The sequence below is a fragment of the Akebia trifoliata genome, chromosome 14, assembly GCF_017979445.1.
Source record: "Akebia trifoliata isolate Shusen 1 chromosome 14, ASM1797944v1, whole genome shotgun sequence".
NCBI lineage: Eukaryota > Viridiplantae > Streptophyta > Magnoliopsida > Ranunculales > Lardizabalaceae > Akebia > Akebia trifoliata.
In genome coordinates this window covers 9,775,216-9,791,464 of record NC_141388.1, presented here as the reverse complement: position 1 = coordinate 9,791,464, position 16,249 = coordinate 9,775,216, and the positions used below count along the sequence as shown (strand labels likewise).

The following is a 16,249-nucleotide window of genomic DNA, read 5'->3' as shown; positions in this document are numbered from 1 at the left end:
ATTTAAAATGGTATATGAATGTAATATTTATATAAAGTTCAAGAAACAATCCAAAGTGTCCGGGTTTGTCTTAAGCTTTACTCAAACCAGATGAGAGTTTAGGACTGATCTAAGGTTCAAACTGCCTCTTTGGAGCAGGGTTAGTCATCCAACACCCCAATCGTAACTTGCCAATTAACAACCCTAAAGATGAGGGCATTTAGATCATTTTCTATTAATATGCTATTAGTTTGAAAACATGAGAGATAATCTCAAATTTCCACTTAAACAAACATCTAAATCATGTATAATAGTAATTACTTCGTTTATTTTATTTTTTACTCCTTTTCACATTAGTCATTTCAATTCTCTGTCACTAACCACAATATGCATCTTAGTCGTTTATAGTTGTAAGAATGGGAAGAGGAAATAAAATGCAATAACAACCCTTGACACCTGACCCCTTGAGATACGAAGCTTAGTACACCTGATGTTCTCAATGAAGATACCATTTAAGAAGGATTAATCTAAATAAAAGACAAAGATTTAGGACCCTTCATGAGGCTACAATCGTACTCGAAGGGATCATTTCTTAGGTTATCGCAACTGAAAGAAAGGGAACATTTGTCCCAAATATTGATTCCGATGAGTTAGCAATCACTACAGACAAGGGCTAAGAAGGTGGTATTGCGAGCCCAACCCTAACCTTAGACTTCGCCCCAGCTAAGGACACACCCCTTATGTAGAGCAAGTAAAGATTTCGACATAGAAAAGACATACCTGTAAAAATGGACAATGTGCAAAGGCACACTTTTGACCTGTTAGAGCAATTGACAGACCAAGCAATGTTGACTTGCACAATCATGACATGTAAGTCGCACCAAAAACCTTATTGGGCAGGGGAATGACGAAAAAACAATAAGAAGGTTGCAGTGAAATTATCCAATAGTACAAAAGTTGTAGGCAATTCAATGAACTTTGCCTTATTAATTTGTGATGTTGATGTCTAATTTGATTATCAGAGTACATTTATTTTGCAAGTATACCACTAGAGTTTGAAGGATGATTTTGATCCCATTGCTCAAGATCAGAAAGTTATTGCTATTTATGATGGCTTGAGCCTAATTGACCCTCACAAGATCATATACTTAAACTTTTGAGCACAATGTGAAAAAAGCCCAAATTTGATGGCCTTGGGCTGTCAAATTTCATAAAATTCGACAAACCAAAAGGTCAAATTGGTATCGAATTTTTCATTGTGAAATTTTTTTTTGACGGGTTGAAACTGTCAAATTAATGAAAGATGAGAGAAATTCGACAGTTCTAAGCCGTCAAATCTGGGAACATCAAGAATTTCAACGGTCATAGACTGTCAAAATTCAGTTTTTAAAATTCGTGGGCCTTGGCCTGTCAAAATTTTGTGTCGAATTTTCTAATTTTCACGTAGTGGAGATTCTATCAAGATTTATGAATTATTATTATTTTCTCATTATTCGATGGTTTAGATTTTAAAACACCCATTTTCCTTTTCATTACCCCCTATACTTTCTTTAAGGTTTTGAATATAACTCTAACACCTAAAAGCTTCATTATATCTTCAAGACTTCTGAATGACAAAAAAAGTGAGGGTAAGAGGTAGGGGACCAGGAGTGGGGCTCACCAATGTTCCTCCGACAATCTTGTTAGTATAATCTTGTGAAAGAATGATAAACTTAAGAATGCAAGAAAGATGATGAACACTATAATTGTAAAGTCTTGTATTACTGACTCGGATTCATTCTTTCAATCCAACACTCTCATCTACTTTTACTCACCAACCTCTCTCTAACGTCTTGAACTTAATTTATAAAGTGAAGTTCTCTGAACAAGTACTGTTCTAGTACTGATCCAGGAGTTCTTTCATGAATCATACTAGTTTAGGTTTGTTGGAGTGTTTTGGGAAAAGAACCTATCATGTCAGTATGATTAAACTTGATGTGTAAGTGTTGCAGGTTCATAAACGTAGAGAAAAATATCTTTGACTTGTAGTGTCTTGTCAATTAGATTCAAATTTTTCTTGAGCTTATCTTTGATATGCTCGGTCTTGGGTGTTCATCCCTCTTTTCATTTGTATACTTCGTACCTCATTTGTCATTGTGATTGTGGTCTGAGTTTATGAAAAAAATGATTACTTGATTTGTCTGTAGGTTGTTCATTTATTTTTCATCTTCTTGAATCTTATGTGTTCTACAATCTAGACGTTCTCGGTCTATACCGTGCTCGTAAGATAAGATATGACTTTCTATTCTTTTGTGTTGACGTTCCTCACCGGCCTGGTCCTAATTTTGATGATATACTTCTTGGTCTATGATTTTGTAGAAATCTAACTAAGTGTTGGATCTTAGTTTATATTTTATTACACGTGTCCTTATCACAAGGTATGACAAATATGGTCCGCACATCAATTAAGAAGAAGTCTGATCAAGCAATCAACTTATATTAGTTACTTAAACATTAATAAACATGTACCTTTACCTTATTCTACAAAATTTTATGAATTAGTCAGCAAAACAAACATGCAATGAAAGGCTCGACGTTGACGAAACTGGGAACTTTTTTTGTTTTATTTGTATTTCATGGGCACTCATTTCACGTGGGAAAGCTTATGGGGTCGGTACTAAACATGAGTCATGTTTTCACATCAAGCCTCGGCGAAAGCCGGTGGAGTCGTGATTTAGTCTTTGCGTGTAGAATGAGATTTATGCTTGAATTTTCACTGATAGATACATCCATCCAGTCAAGTTTTGGACCTTTTGCTATAGAGATTTTAGAAAATTCTATGTCCATGCAATTCTTTGGTGATTTACATAGGAAATTGGTGTGGCATTAGTAAAAGTCGGGTTTTGTAATAGCAACTCTCTTAAATAAACACAATAATGTCCTATAAAGTAAAGGTAAAGGTCAAAACTATAGGGTTTGACATTCTACCATGCTCGAAATAGTCCAATCAAACTTTATGACCCATATTTTTTCCAATTGATGATGGAATATTTTGTAAAAAAAATGTGGGTGGCAGGATTCCATGAATCATACTAATTTAGCTTTGTTCGAGTGTTTTGAAAAAGGAACCTATCATGTTAGTAGAATTGAACTTGATATGTAAGTGTTGTAGATTTTTAAATGTGGAGAAAAACATCTTTGACCTGTAGTGTCTTGTCAATTGGATTCACATTTTTCTTGAACTTATCTTTGATATGCTTGATTTTGGGTGTTCATCTCTTTTTTTTTGTTTGTATATTTCGTGCCAAATTTACCAGTGTGATTGTGATTTGAATTCGATTTATGAAAAAAATGATTACTTGATTTATCTGTAGGTTGTTATTCTATTTTTCATCTTCTTGAATTTTATGTGTTTTACTACCTAAATGTTTTTGATCTATACCATGCTCGTAGGACAAGATGTGATTTTCTATTCTACAACGTGTACGCTCCTCATGGGTTTGATCCTAATTTTGATGATATATTTTTCAATTTATGATTTTGTAGAAATCTAAGTTGGATTTTAATTTTAATTTTTATTACACGTGTCCTTATCACATGGTGTGACAAATAGTATCACTACAATTAAGAAGAAGATTGATCAAGCAATCAACTTATATTAGTTACTTAAACATTAATAAATATGAATCTTCACCTTATTCTTAAGATACAAAATTTTTTTTATGAATTACTCAATAAAATAAACATGAAAGGGAAGACTTGAAGTCCATGAAAATAGGAAATTTTATTTTGTTTGTTTTATTTGTATTTTAAGTGTATTCATTTCTCGTGAGAAAGCTCATTCACATCAAGCCTCGATGAAAATCGGCGGAGTCTTTGCGTGTAGAATGAGATTTACCTTTGAATTGTCACTGATAGATACATCTATCCATTCTAGTTTTTGACTTTTTCTATAGATATTTTAGAATGGGTAGCGTTCAATGGCCAACAGTTTGGCAAACACATTTTTCAAAACATGGGTTAGAGGTCTTAGAATGGGCTGATTTTTGGTGAGGATGATATATACGGTGAGGAGATCATCATCATCAAAAATCAGCCCATTCCAAAACTTCTAACCCCATCAAAAATGATTTACAAAAAATGGACGGTTCACGATTTTTCAACTTGTAAATTGGGGCTAGAAGTTTTGAAATGAGCTGGTTTTTGGTGAGGATGATCTCCTCACCATAGAGATCATCCTCACCAAAAATCAGCCCATTCCAAGACCTCTAACCTATGTTTTGAAAAAGTGTTTGCCATTGAACGGGACCCTTTAAGAATTTATATGGGAAACTGGTGTGGCATTAGTAAAAATAGGGTTTGGCAATAACAGCTCTCTTAAATAAACACAATTGTATCCTATAAAGTTTAGGTCAAAACTATTTGGTCTGACATTTTACCATGCTTGTTACACAGTCCAGTCAAACATAATTGCTCATATTTTTCCAATTGATGATGGAACGTTTTGTGGAAAACACGTGGGCTGCAGGATTCGAACCTGCGCGGGCAGGCCCGCATGATTTCAAGTCATGCTCGATAACCACTACGACACGCCCACTTAAATTAATAAAGCGTACACTATATTTCACTTTGGTTAATATTCCAATCCGCCAGCGGGTCAAGGGTGAAATTATTCACCTGCATTCAACCAATGGCGTCAGAGGGGGTAAACAAAGAAGGATTCTTACTCATCATTGTTTACACGCCAACAATAATTTAAAAAACTTAGAGACACGCGAGGCCTAGGCAATGCTTATGGGCTTAAGCCTCACTTATAAATTGCGTAGGAGGTGTCAATGGATTGGTTCCATTCTGGTTATGGTTCGGTTCTTATGAATATTGGAACTATCATCTTTATATTTTATTAGTTTCAATTTTTGTCAGTTTTTATTCTAATTTTAAAATTAGTGAATTTGGAATCAGAATCATAAAAAATCACGGGTACCCGTCGATTCTGATTATCAAGAATTGAATGAGAAAGTTTTCAAAATCATTATAAAAAAAATGAAAATTCTTTCTAAAAAAAACATATGATTTGTAAAATATTAATTTAATAATAATTTATTCCACTAAAATATTTAGTTAATGATTTTTATTTTCAAATATTAAAATTTATTTCCTTATAAGTAATAAATTAAAAAAAAATGACTAATCTTAAGTTCAAATATTTAATTTATATGAAATTTGAAGAACTTTATATCATATATGTTAATTTTAAAACATAGGATTACCTTGAATCATGTATAATGTAAAAGTAAATGATAAAATAAATCAGTTCCGGGTACCCACTGGTACCCATCGGATAGAACCTAATAGTTATGATTCTTATTGGTTCGATTTCATATTAGATCCGATTCTAATTAGTTCTAATAAAAAAGGAGTCGGAATTGGGATTTTCGATTTTGGTTCCTGGTAAATGGGTACCCATTGACACCCCTAAAAGTGCGTACGCATCAAGGCTTAATATGGTTTTAAAACCCAGTTTTGCGTCTTGTCTCATCTAGGCTTGATATCGAGTTGTTTCGAATGAGTTTTCTGATACGTTTGAGATGTCTCATTCAAAAAATAAAAGAAATTGAACGTGAAATATTAAATATCAATTAAAAAAGTGATTTGTGAGTTGGTCTCGTTTAACTTCGATACCGAGTTAACTCGAGTGATATGTCTCGGTCTCGAATGAGTTTTAAAACCATGAGGCTTAAGCCTCAAACTTGCAATGAAACCCCAATCCGTGGGTCATTATTTTTTAATTTATTTTACTTATTTATTTTACTTATTTTTTAATTACCGAACCTCTTAAATAAAAATGAATTTTTTAAGTTAAGAAACGTAAGATCCTAACAAAAACTCTCTCAATACTCATCTGATTTCAATTATGTTGCTTCTTACAAGTTCTTATAAAGATTATGATAAAAAAGAAGTATCAAATCAAAGATTTACTATTTTTTTTTTCCTTTTTTCAAATCTCTTATTTTCTCTTCTTTTTTTGCATTTTATTATGTTGTTTGTATTTTATTCTTCCTATTAATAAGTAAAAATATAGTCATGAGTCATGAGTGATGATACATAGATATTAAACTACATTGCTACTTGCCTACATTTTATTTAATGTTTGGTGGTTGTTTATTTATTTCCATTTTTGTATAAGCTCTTTTATAATTTTTTATTTTTTATGAATTTATTATAATAGTTATATATGTCTTAAAAAAAATTCTTAAAATTAATTGAGGCTTACGCCTTGCCTCAAGTACTCCTTAAGCTCAATAAAACATTGGACACGAACAACTCAATTTGATAAATAAATTATTTATTGCGCATGACCCATATTCAAGAAGTTGGGTTGAAAACTGGTGACCCGAATCCGAATAGTTGGGTATGCTAGGGTTGAAGAATTTTTTATACTTTATGACTAAGAAAATCTGAAGATGGAAAACCAGATTTTCCTTTTTAATCATTTTCTTAGTAACAAAAATCAATGGATACCAGGGCCAAAACAAGAACCGAATCAAACGAAGGCATTTCAATTTGGTTTGGTTCAGTTTTTTTGGTTCTTCGATTTGGTTCTAATTTAGCATTTTGTAAAATCGATTGATTCAGCTGGGTTCTTGATTCAGTCCTAGAATCAAACCAATTTTTTTTTTTTTTTGATAAGTAGCATTTTAGAACCGAACCAAATTTATTATATATATATATATATGGATAGCGTTATTACGACCCCTATTACGACTCACATTGCGACTCACTGTTTGTCTTATATGGGCAAAAATGTTTGGAATGAGCTGATTTTTTTTTAGGATGATCTCTGTGACGATGGGATCATCCTGGCAAAAAATCACCCCATTCCAAAACTTCTAACCCCATCAAAATTGATTTACAAAAATTGGACGGTCTAAATTTTTCAACTTGTAAACATGGGGCTAGAAGTTTCATAATGAGTTGATTTTTGGCAAGGATGATCTCCTCACCATAGAGATCATCCTCACAAAAAATCAGCCCATTCCAAACATTTTGCCCATATAAGACAAAACGGTGTGTCGCAATGTGAGTCGTAATAGGGGTCGTAAGAACCCGAAACCATAGCTATGGAGACGAAAATCTCGTAAACGACAAATTGGCTACAAAATTTTCACAAAATAGAAAAATCATGGATTCCCATTTAACCTTCGTTTCTACTTTCTCGCTCATGAAGATCCCTAATCAACGCCAACCACACCTCCTCTCATTAGGGTTAGGATTTCACTGTAATATCTTTGCTATTTGGGTTTTAGAGAGAAATTGAAGACCTCCATTTTTAGGGTTCCTGTTCTTGTCTTTAACAATCTTCCACGAATCAGGGCTGACGTTGTCTCGATTGCCCTTCGTGATCACTGGACTAGCAAACAATGGTGCAAGAAGGTAGATTTCTACTCTCTTCTTTTTGGAAATGCAGAGACATGGTCTGTTGTTGACGAAGACGAAACTTTAATAAGAGAACCAAGAACCGAACCAAGGTCAATTTGGGTTGGTTTGATTCTAAGGGGTAATTGATTTGATTTCGATTTGATTTCAATTTTGCCCACAATCTGAACCAAACCAAGCCATGTGCACCCCTAATCTTTCCTGTTAAGAGTAACTTTACTCGAGTTTCAAATATCGATATTTTAGAGATAGAACCATCCGAACCAAACTCCAACAGGCATTTAGATTGAAGATTTCATTATTGGTCACGTTTTCAAATATAGAATCCAAGTGAGTACCAATTTTGACATAGTTTTTCCTTGAAACATGTTTAAAGTACCATTTGTCTCCTACTTATTATATTGAATAGTATTTTAAAGAATGAATAGTAATTTAAAGATGTGGTTTGATTGTGGAGTATTTGGGGTCTTCAAAATGAAGAGAATGCCAATTTAAATACAAAATTTGAAGACTTAGGTTGGAGTTGCTCTAAAGGATGAGGATGATTTGAGGTTCTGAAAATCTAAACACTTTCTTTCTTACATCCAATGACTAGAGGCCCACGCATGATGCAGATTTTTAAAATGAAGGACATTCAGTGTAACGATGTTGGGGAAAAGTCCATGGGAGCCCATAGATCAAAGCTCTTATCAGGCATGACCAACACATGACATGTAAATTCCAAACACCTGTGAGTTTGAGTATGAGCTCCTTTTGAGAAAAATTGCGCCAAAAAAAGGGTGCAAGAATCAAATCTAGGCCGGATCTAGATAAATGAGGATCTGAATCTATCTTTGAACATGTTTATTAAAGACCAGTCCACTTCTGATCCACATCCCAGGATACCAAAACCACAATTCGTATAGAATGACCCAAATAATGCATAGTAAATATGGTGCTAAAAATCTGGAGTCCATGTTTCCCGAAATTACTTCAAAAATCACGATTTAATTAACAACAGAGATAAAGAACATGCAGATCTTTAGACTGGCCAGGATCTGAATATGGAATAACCAAAAGAAAATATGCTAAAGTGACTTTGTACAACACAGTGTTCCACACTGAGCTGACATGGACTTGTGCACAGAATCATAGATGATTTTCCTAGAGTTACACAGGGTCGACAGCAGTGTAGAAGAAGTCACTCCAGCATTATTCATAACCAAATCCTATGCACAACAGATTCTGGTCAAACTCACAATGCATTAAAATAAGGACCGATATCATGTAAGCTCTCACTTATGACCTACACCATTCAGTGCCCCATAAGTTTCGACCAACCATGACCTGGTGGAGCACCACTCCTAGAACCGAGTAATCTAACTAGTTCCCGCTATCTGATTTAGACATTTGTGATAAACCACAAACTCGACAGCGAGGTAGAAGAGAAAACACAAGTTTTCATCTTCACAAGTACTACTGTTTAGAAAAATACTAATTGAAAAACAAAAACATCTTACTTCACAAGAACTCCTACAACCATCATAGCTGAATTCATCTCAACAACTCAATATGGTTCCCCATCATTAAGATCATCCAACAAGCCTACTTATAAGTCTAAATAAATAACCGTGACAGTTTTCATATATGATCATTTTTTGATGAGCAATCTCATATATGATTCTAATATCTAACAATGTTTCAGCTGTAACACAATCTTACTCTTTTATAAGGAAAGATGACATGGCATACCGAAAAGAGTAGCAGAAAAAAAGGAAACTCACTTCTCTTGTGACACAACATAAATTAAAGCCTCTAGTAATCAAGTTTCAACACACGACACATGTCTATCATGCCAAAAAGGTTTTACACATCTTTTAGATCAGGAGTTTCTCGATGGCATCCTGCAGTTCACAAACAAGAATTTGGCATATAAAGATGGAGAACAAAATGAAGAATAAGGAGGAATAACATGAATTTGGATGGCTAAGAACCTTGAGTTGCTGTATCTGGGACTTCAGCTGGCTACCCTCATTGCTCGTCACAGAACAAGCAATAACAGGTCTCGTGACTCCACATGCACGGCCGAGGGCTTGCTTTGAAGGAACAAACACGTAAGGCACGTTCTGCAACAACCAAAGATGGTTATTTGGATACAAAAGATGATAATTATTATTTCTTCAAGAATCTGTGATACAAAAATCACAACCACCAACTTAATCTATATTATCATACTAACTCATATTTGATGAAAGTTTTTGCAAATAACAGAACCTGGACAATGCTGGTCGTAGATTTTTGGGACATATTAGCAGTGGTCAGAAATAGAAAAGTAAGTAGAACAGATCACTAACTGAGATAATTTTTTTTTTTTTGATCAATAAAGATAATTTTATTAAAGAGAGAAAACTAGGGGGTCGAGGTGACCAACCCAGAACAAGGGAATCAAGTGGAAAAGAAAACAACACAACAAAAGGTGAAAAGAAGACGACAAAATCCGAGCAAGAAGCTACTCTCTCGGCATCGAACAAATCCTATCCCACCGCACAACGAAATCTTCAAAGAAAATCCCCTTGAACTCTTTATAGAGCTTGCTCCAAGAATACATGAACTCCAAAATAGAAATGATAAGACCTTCCAACGTAGCAACTCTCCCTTCAAAGATACATCTGTTGCATTCTTTCCAGATGCCCCAACAAATTGCAAATGGAGCCAAGAACCACAGAATCCGTTTAGAAGCCAAAAAAAAACCTTCCCACACTAATTAAGTTTCCAAAACCGACTTTAACTGAACGAGGAAAACAACCTACTAACCCAAACAGCGACAAGATACCACAATAGTTAAAGATCTTTTCAAAAAAAAAACAAAGGTCAAGATCATCGAATTGTAAAAACTATCAATTATGAGGCAAGCTAATCAGCAAAAATCATAAAGCCTAACTGATTGATATGTTTTTCTAAACCAGTGAAACACCCCTGTTGTTCGCATGTTGGATTTTATGACCCCACTGATTCTAGTGCGAACATGATATTTGATTCAAATTAACCACATATTGTGAAGTCTGCTTTTCTTTACTACCATAATGAGTGAAGGCAAAGTAGAAGTGGTTCAATGAAAAGATTAGGAATCCCACAAATGCCCCCACCTTTAATTTGACTTGATACTATCAGGGTATTTTTTGTCAAAAACCAATAAAATTACAATCCCATGATCCTCTATAACTACATTAGTTAGTTTTTCTAAAATTAAAAAAAATATTCTTTTATCATGTTATCTTCAAAACTGCCTTAATTAATATCTGAAAGTACAAATACACAGGTGTTTGCACATAACACCAACTAGTTCTATGCAACGAATAAGACAAATCATAAAAAATCTTACAACATGATCCATTACTATCCTTTATTTTACCACTTTGTTGCGCAAGATGTAGAAAATAATAGCCAATTACGAGAATTCTACTGTTAAGGTTTGCCTCTCCTAGTACTCTCTGCCGATGACCAACTCTGACATCTGAAGCCAAATAAATGCAAGTATGCAACATATTACTCCAAATAGTCACATAACTTTTACTATATTTACTTGGGACATGGGAGTCCATATTTTCTATCCTTGATCATACAAGTATGATAATTTATTTGATAAGAAGGTCAGGTTGTTGTACATCCAAGGAATTACCAGCACTCGAAGGGCTAGAAAACTACTTGTACAATAACTGTCCCAAAATCAGTTTTGAGGCCGAGTCATCTTCACAGAAAAAAAAAGTTTTCCCTTTTCAAGAAGCAGAAATGGAAGAAATCATCAGTATCTATCCATGCCGTATAATGGAGTTTGGATGCACCATCTGGTGAATTCATGAAGACTCAGCCAGAGTATCCTGATTTAACAATCCCCACCTTCATTGTCGTCATCATCACAATCCTTGCTTTGCCCCCACTATTTTGATCTTCTATAGAATCCTAAATCTTCTTTTGCATTCTATCCTCACCTTATGAACATTAACATATGGATCCATAAATATTTATTCTGACCTCCATACTCCCAACACATCCATATTCAGCATCCAAATTAATGTTATAGATCAGGTTGTAAGAATAATCTGATTTGGTCAGTTTTCAGCAAGGGAAGTCTAGATAAGATTCATCGAGTGATATTGAATCTTCCCTGCAAGCTCCATAATGGGGGATGCAAATCAAACCAATAGTCACATCACCCCATGCTTTGGCTCATTTTGATACTATACCAAGTTGACTATTTAATATTTTTATAAATTGGTTTGATATGACCAAGTGGGCGATTCTGTAATTAGTTAGCCCATCAACCATATGTATATGGTTCATGATAGATAGTAAAATAGGATTTCAAGATGCCAGCCTCAACAGTGGAGAATTGACATAACAACAATAATCATGATGAGCAAAACATGGGTTTTAAATGCTTTAAAAGGCAAGAATCAACCACAAACCATTGAATGAACATCTTTTCAAGCAATCAAGCACTCTCCCCTAGTTGAATGAGTCTTGTGCCAAAGTTGATTAAATTTGTTTAGAATGCGTGAAAAGAATATGAACAGTGCACCCATAAAGTTAAAACTTCATCTAAATGTCTCCTAGACAACGGCCTCACCTAGCAAGGACTCCTAGCGCATAGTCCAATGTTAGCATGTGGGAACAACACTCCACACGTCTTACAAACTTAGCTAAGTTGGCACGTCCCTGGGTATGCACTAATTACCAAATGAATTCCCAAGTACACCCAATCAATGAAGTGTTATGCGTTAAAGTTTCCGCCTAGCCAATGAAGCCAATTCATGCTATTTTAATATAGTGTATTTTTTTTTTCCCTTGTGTCTTTCAGTCTTTCTTGGATGGTCTTATCAACCTTCTAATTGTAATGCTTATTTTTGTTTTAATGAAATCTTACCATTATTGAAAAAAAAAAAATTACAAGTTTTCTACACACAAGAAAACCTCTTATAACATGAAGTATAAATAACGCCAACTTATTATTTTCAACCAGGTTTACTTCATTCACACTTTGGAACCCTAGTAATCAAGTTTTGAACCTCAGATAGGACAGTTTGCCCAATATAAAACAACTCTTTTTATTATTATTATTATAGAGGTGGTACTATCGGTGCAACATATAAACAATTCTTCTCTATCTCTATCTCACTCCTCTCATTGTTGTTTTAGAGCAGGGGTCATGTCTATGAAACACAAAGAAGCCATTTTTTCCCGTTAGCTCCTTCTTATTAGCTCTTTCTATCTCTCTTCTTTTTCTTTTTCTCTTTGGTTTGGGTGGGGGCTCTCTCCTATTTTAGGAGAGAGATGATGTATATACAACACAAAAATAGTTTTCTCTTTGCACTGTTGTTTTTTCTTTTTTGGTTTGGCATACTGTCTTTAGATAGCATCACATCTAGATCAATTTGAATCCCAAACTTCCTAAAACAATTAATACATTCCTCTTGATATTTAGCAAGAAAAAAAATCTCCTTGGGTGCAAAACTTTCAATAAACACCATCATTTAGTTAGTAATTAGTGACAAATAAATGTTATTAAGTTTGCATTACAGGACGAGTTTCCTGATATCATGAAATCCATGAAGAAACACAATCAGTTGACTCAACAAGAATCACCCATGTCATCTGATACTTCTCACATTTGGTCGTCCATTTTGGTAATTCCTATCCATCGATTTTGTTAACGTTGGTTCATGCAACATCAGAACTAACTTCAAATGTCAGAATGAGTCATTTCTAATTCTAAGCCATCAATAAAGATATTTAAAAAAAAAAGTGTCCCCACCAAAATCTATATAACAAAGATCACCTTATGAGAAATGTGAAGGCTCTCCCAATTCTAATGAAACTCAACAAGAAAAGATATTTTGGATATAAAAACCCATTCACAGTAAATATCTAATAGATTGAACAAACATACCCCCCACCCACAACACATACATAAAATAAGAGGTAGGCCATTTAATTGTCTTAAAAACTACCTAAATATCATTTATAATTTATTTAAAAAAAAGAAAAAGAAAAAACAACTTAAAAGGTACCTTATCTTCAGCAAGAAGAGGAAGATGGAGAAGGATTTCTAGTGGCTCGGTATCAGCGGCCATTACTACGAACTCTGAAATACCTCTGTTCAGAGTCTTAGTTGCTGAAATCAATAATTTAATTTTATATTATTAAAAGTCCTCCAATTAGAAATAGAAAACAAATAGAAGATAAACAGACCTTCATTAGCACCCTTTTTGAGCTGTTTGTAGTTCGCTGCTTGTTGAATAAGATCCATTATGGTTATTGTCAGCTGAGCATCTGCTAGTGGGTATGCCTTCGGATTCACTGCTTCTCCCGTCTTCAACAACAACAACAACAACAACAACAATCCATCAATCAAAAATTAAAGAGAGAGAGAGAGAGAGAGAGAGAGAGAGAGAGAGAGGAGAGATGAGTGTGGTACCATTTTGGTGATCGAAGCGAATCAACCGAAATTAGGGTTTTTACTGAAGCAAAGAAGAGAAGAGAAGGGCTTACGAGAAGGGGAAGAGGGGATATATATAATGGAGAAAGGGAAGAAGATCTGTACCTAATAACTACATTGGTGGTGCCTATATTTTATCAATCTAGGACGTTGATTTAGTAGGACCCACGTTCTACATCATAGTTTTAACTTTATTAAAAGTGGGTCCCTACTGATTGATTGGCTAGGATTTCAAGATATGGGACCCATGAACCGGGTTATTGTAAGTATGATACTACTGGGATTGTCCTATCAATGTTTCTCCCTGACCAATTGTGCGCCCTAATTTTGGACTTCTTTTTCCTGGAGGCCCTCTTTCACGTGACTTGCTCCTCTGTTTTTTTATTTTTTATTTCCTTAACTCGGAAAAAAAAAAAACACTCACCTGACGTGGAAATTGTACAATCTAGTTATTTTTCTTGTATATGTGGAGGAAAAAAAATCCAGAGTGCTGATTTTCTATCTAGAAAATTTTCATTCAGTCAATACTCAGCTGATGTGGCACGGACACAAAATCATAGATCTTTTTATCTCGGGATGCACATCCCCATAAAAGATGTGCAGTTGTGTATCCTAAGGAGAAGATTTATGAATCTGTATTCATGCCATGTCAGACTGAGTGAAGACTTTCTAGTTAGAAAATTATTATTCAAAAATTTATGGTGCTGTGTATATTTGACGTCAATGAGTGTCTTTTTTAGTCAATTTAGCACAACTCCTTTCTTTTACCTTGTGCCCTCGAATTGTCATTGAATCGGGTTGGATCTTACTCGATCCAAACCGATGTATTGCTCCATTTCCCATATTAATGATTAAAATGTGTTCCAAAATTACTTGATGGACCCTATTCTTGTACCCACGATTTTTTGCACCCTCCTAAAATACATTTGCTGGGTTGAGATTTTTAGACGTAAGTTAGGTGCAAAGAGAATGGCCCATAATTTAAAATTAGGGTGATTTAGACTATAGTCACAAAATTCTCTATTAATTATTGTCCCTCAAAGTTTTGTTTTCTTCAACATTCAAATATCAAGAAGAATGTATGGTTTTCAATTATGTTGAAGATTATGGGTTTTGGTAGGGAAAAAAAAAAAAAAAAACACCATTTCTATATTTCCCAAAATTTTCTTGATCATTTTATGTAACTTTCTTGAATTTATCAAAATTAACACAATTGAATCCTTTTGGAATAAATACAAAATTCAAACTTTGTTATTATGATTAGAAATGCCCCTTTACATTTTGATTAATTATAGAGATGCTGTTCGATGCAGATTATTAATAAGAATAAAAAATAAAATACTAAGTCTTGGCAAGTAAGGATTGGTCCACAGAGATAACGTTGATCCATAATTTTTGACTTAAAATGATTACATCTCAAAGTAACTAATGAAAAATGATTGAAATTAAATTTAATTAACAAAAATAACTAGGAAATAAAATCGCAATGTAAATGATTAGATTAGTCGAATCCACCGAGAACAATTCACCTCATTAGTTTATTTGTCTTTTTGTTATCTCGATCCAATCAACAATCCAATGTTGTTGGATTACAAGATTAAATTCCTTAACCCAAATATTAAGTCTAGCCTTTGTGATTAGATTAAATAAAATGAAATCAAAAGATTAAATACCATATTCCTAAGAAAATATAGTTTAACTTAAACTTATCTAAACTTAAAGCTTAAGTCATCAAAATTAGAAAAATATATTAGATCTGATGATCACTAATTAACAAAATAATATCACAATTAAACAATGAAGCACATATTAAAAAAAATTAAACTATCTGAGATAATCATACTCAAGCTTCATCGACCTCTCTAATGGATGTCTAATCACAGATCATCGCAAGTATAATAAAAGAAAATATATTTTTCAATGTTGAATTTTAACTTTAAACATCCATTTTCAACACCTTGGGATCAAGTTCAAAAGGAATTTTTTTGTTCTTTTAATCTGAGTTTTTCCATGAAATATAGAAGTCTGTCGTCCTAATGTGGCAATCCATGTGAGCTCAAATATACTAAGGTGAGCCTGATTCTTACCATTATATGCCACACACATTCACCCCCCATAATCCCATAAAGTTGCATGCCAGTTTAACCTTTACAGTACTCAAACCATATATCTACATTGCAAGCCACATTTACTACACATTACATAGATTACACTCCCTTAGTGCTTGTCACTCAACCCTACTGCTATTTCATGCATACGTATAGGGGCCAGATCATGAGCAAGCATTTATTATTCCATGAAGAGCTCCCCTGGAAGCCCAGGGATCTCTTCTCTTTATTCAGCACAAACCCTAACCTAATTTCCCAACATCCTCCAACT

General features: G+C 34.0%; 1 protein-coding gene and 1 non-coding gene across 2 annotated transcripts; both read right to left on the bottom strand.

The window, feature by feature from the left end:
- Positions 1–4,474: 4,474 nt before the first annotated feature.
- Positions 4,475–4,555, bottom strand: TRNAS-UGA (transfer RNA serine (anticodon UGA)). Its single transcript has one exon. It is a non-coding gene; the product is annotated as a tRNA-Ser (tRNA).
- Positions 4,556–9,012: 4,457 nt separating this feature from the next.
- Positions 9,013–14,009, bottom strand: LOC147386122 (uncharacterized). The gene is made up of 5 exons (XM_086423547.1): positions 13,850–14,009; positions 13,624–13,744; positions 13,443–13,546; positions 9,369–9,500; positions 9,013–9,278 (listed from the first exon to the last, which is right to left on the bottom strand). The coding sequence occupies exons 1-5, from the start codon at positions 13,850–13,852 to the stop codon at positions 9,252–9,254; spliced, it is 387 nt and encodes a 128-aa protein (XP_086279673.1). The 5' UTR covers positions 13,853–14,009; the 3' UTR covers positions 9,013–9,251.
- Positions 14,010–16,249: the final 2,240 nt, after the last annotated feature.

Coding starts and splice junctions, on each gene's coding strand:
- LOC147386122 (XM_086423547.1), bottom strand. Junction 13,547..13,623: donor CAAAAAGGGTGCTAATGAAG/GTCTGTTTATCT, acceptor TATTGATTTCAG/CAACTAAGACTCTGAACAGA. Junction 9,501..13,442: donor CTCTTCTTGCTGAAGATAAG/GTACCTTTTAAG, acceptor TGGTTGTTGCAG/AACGTGCCTTACGTGTTTGT.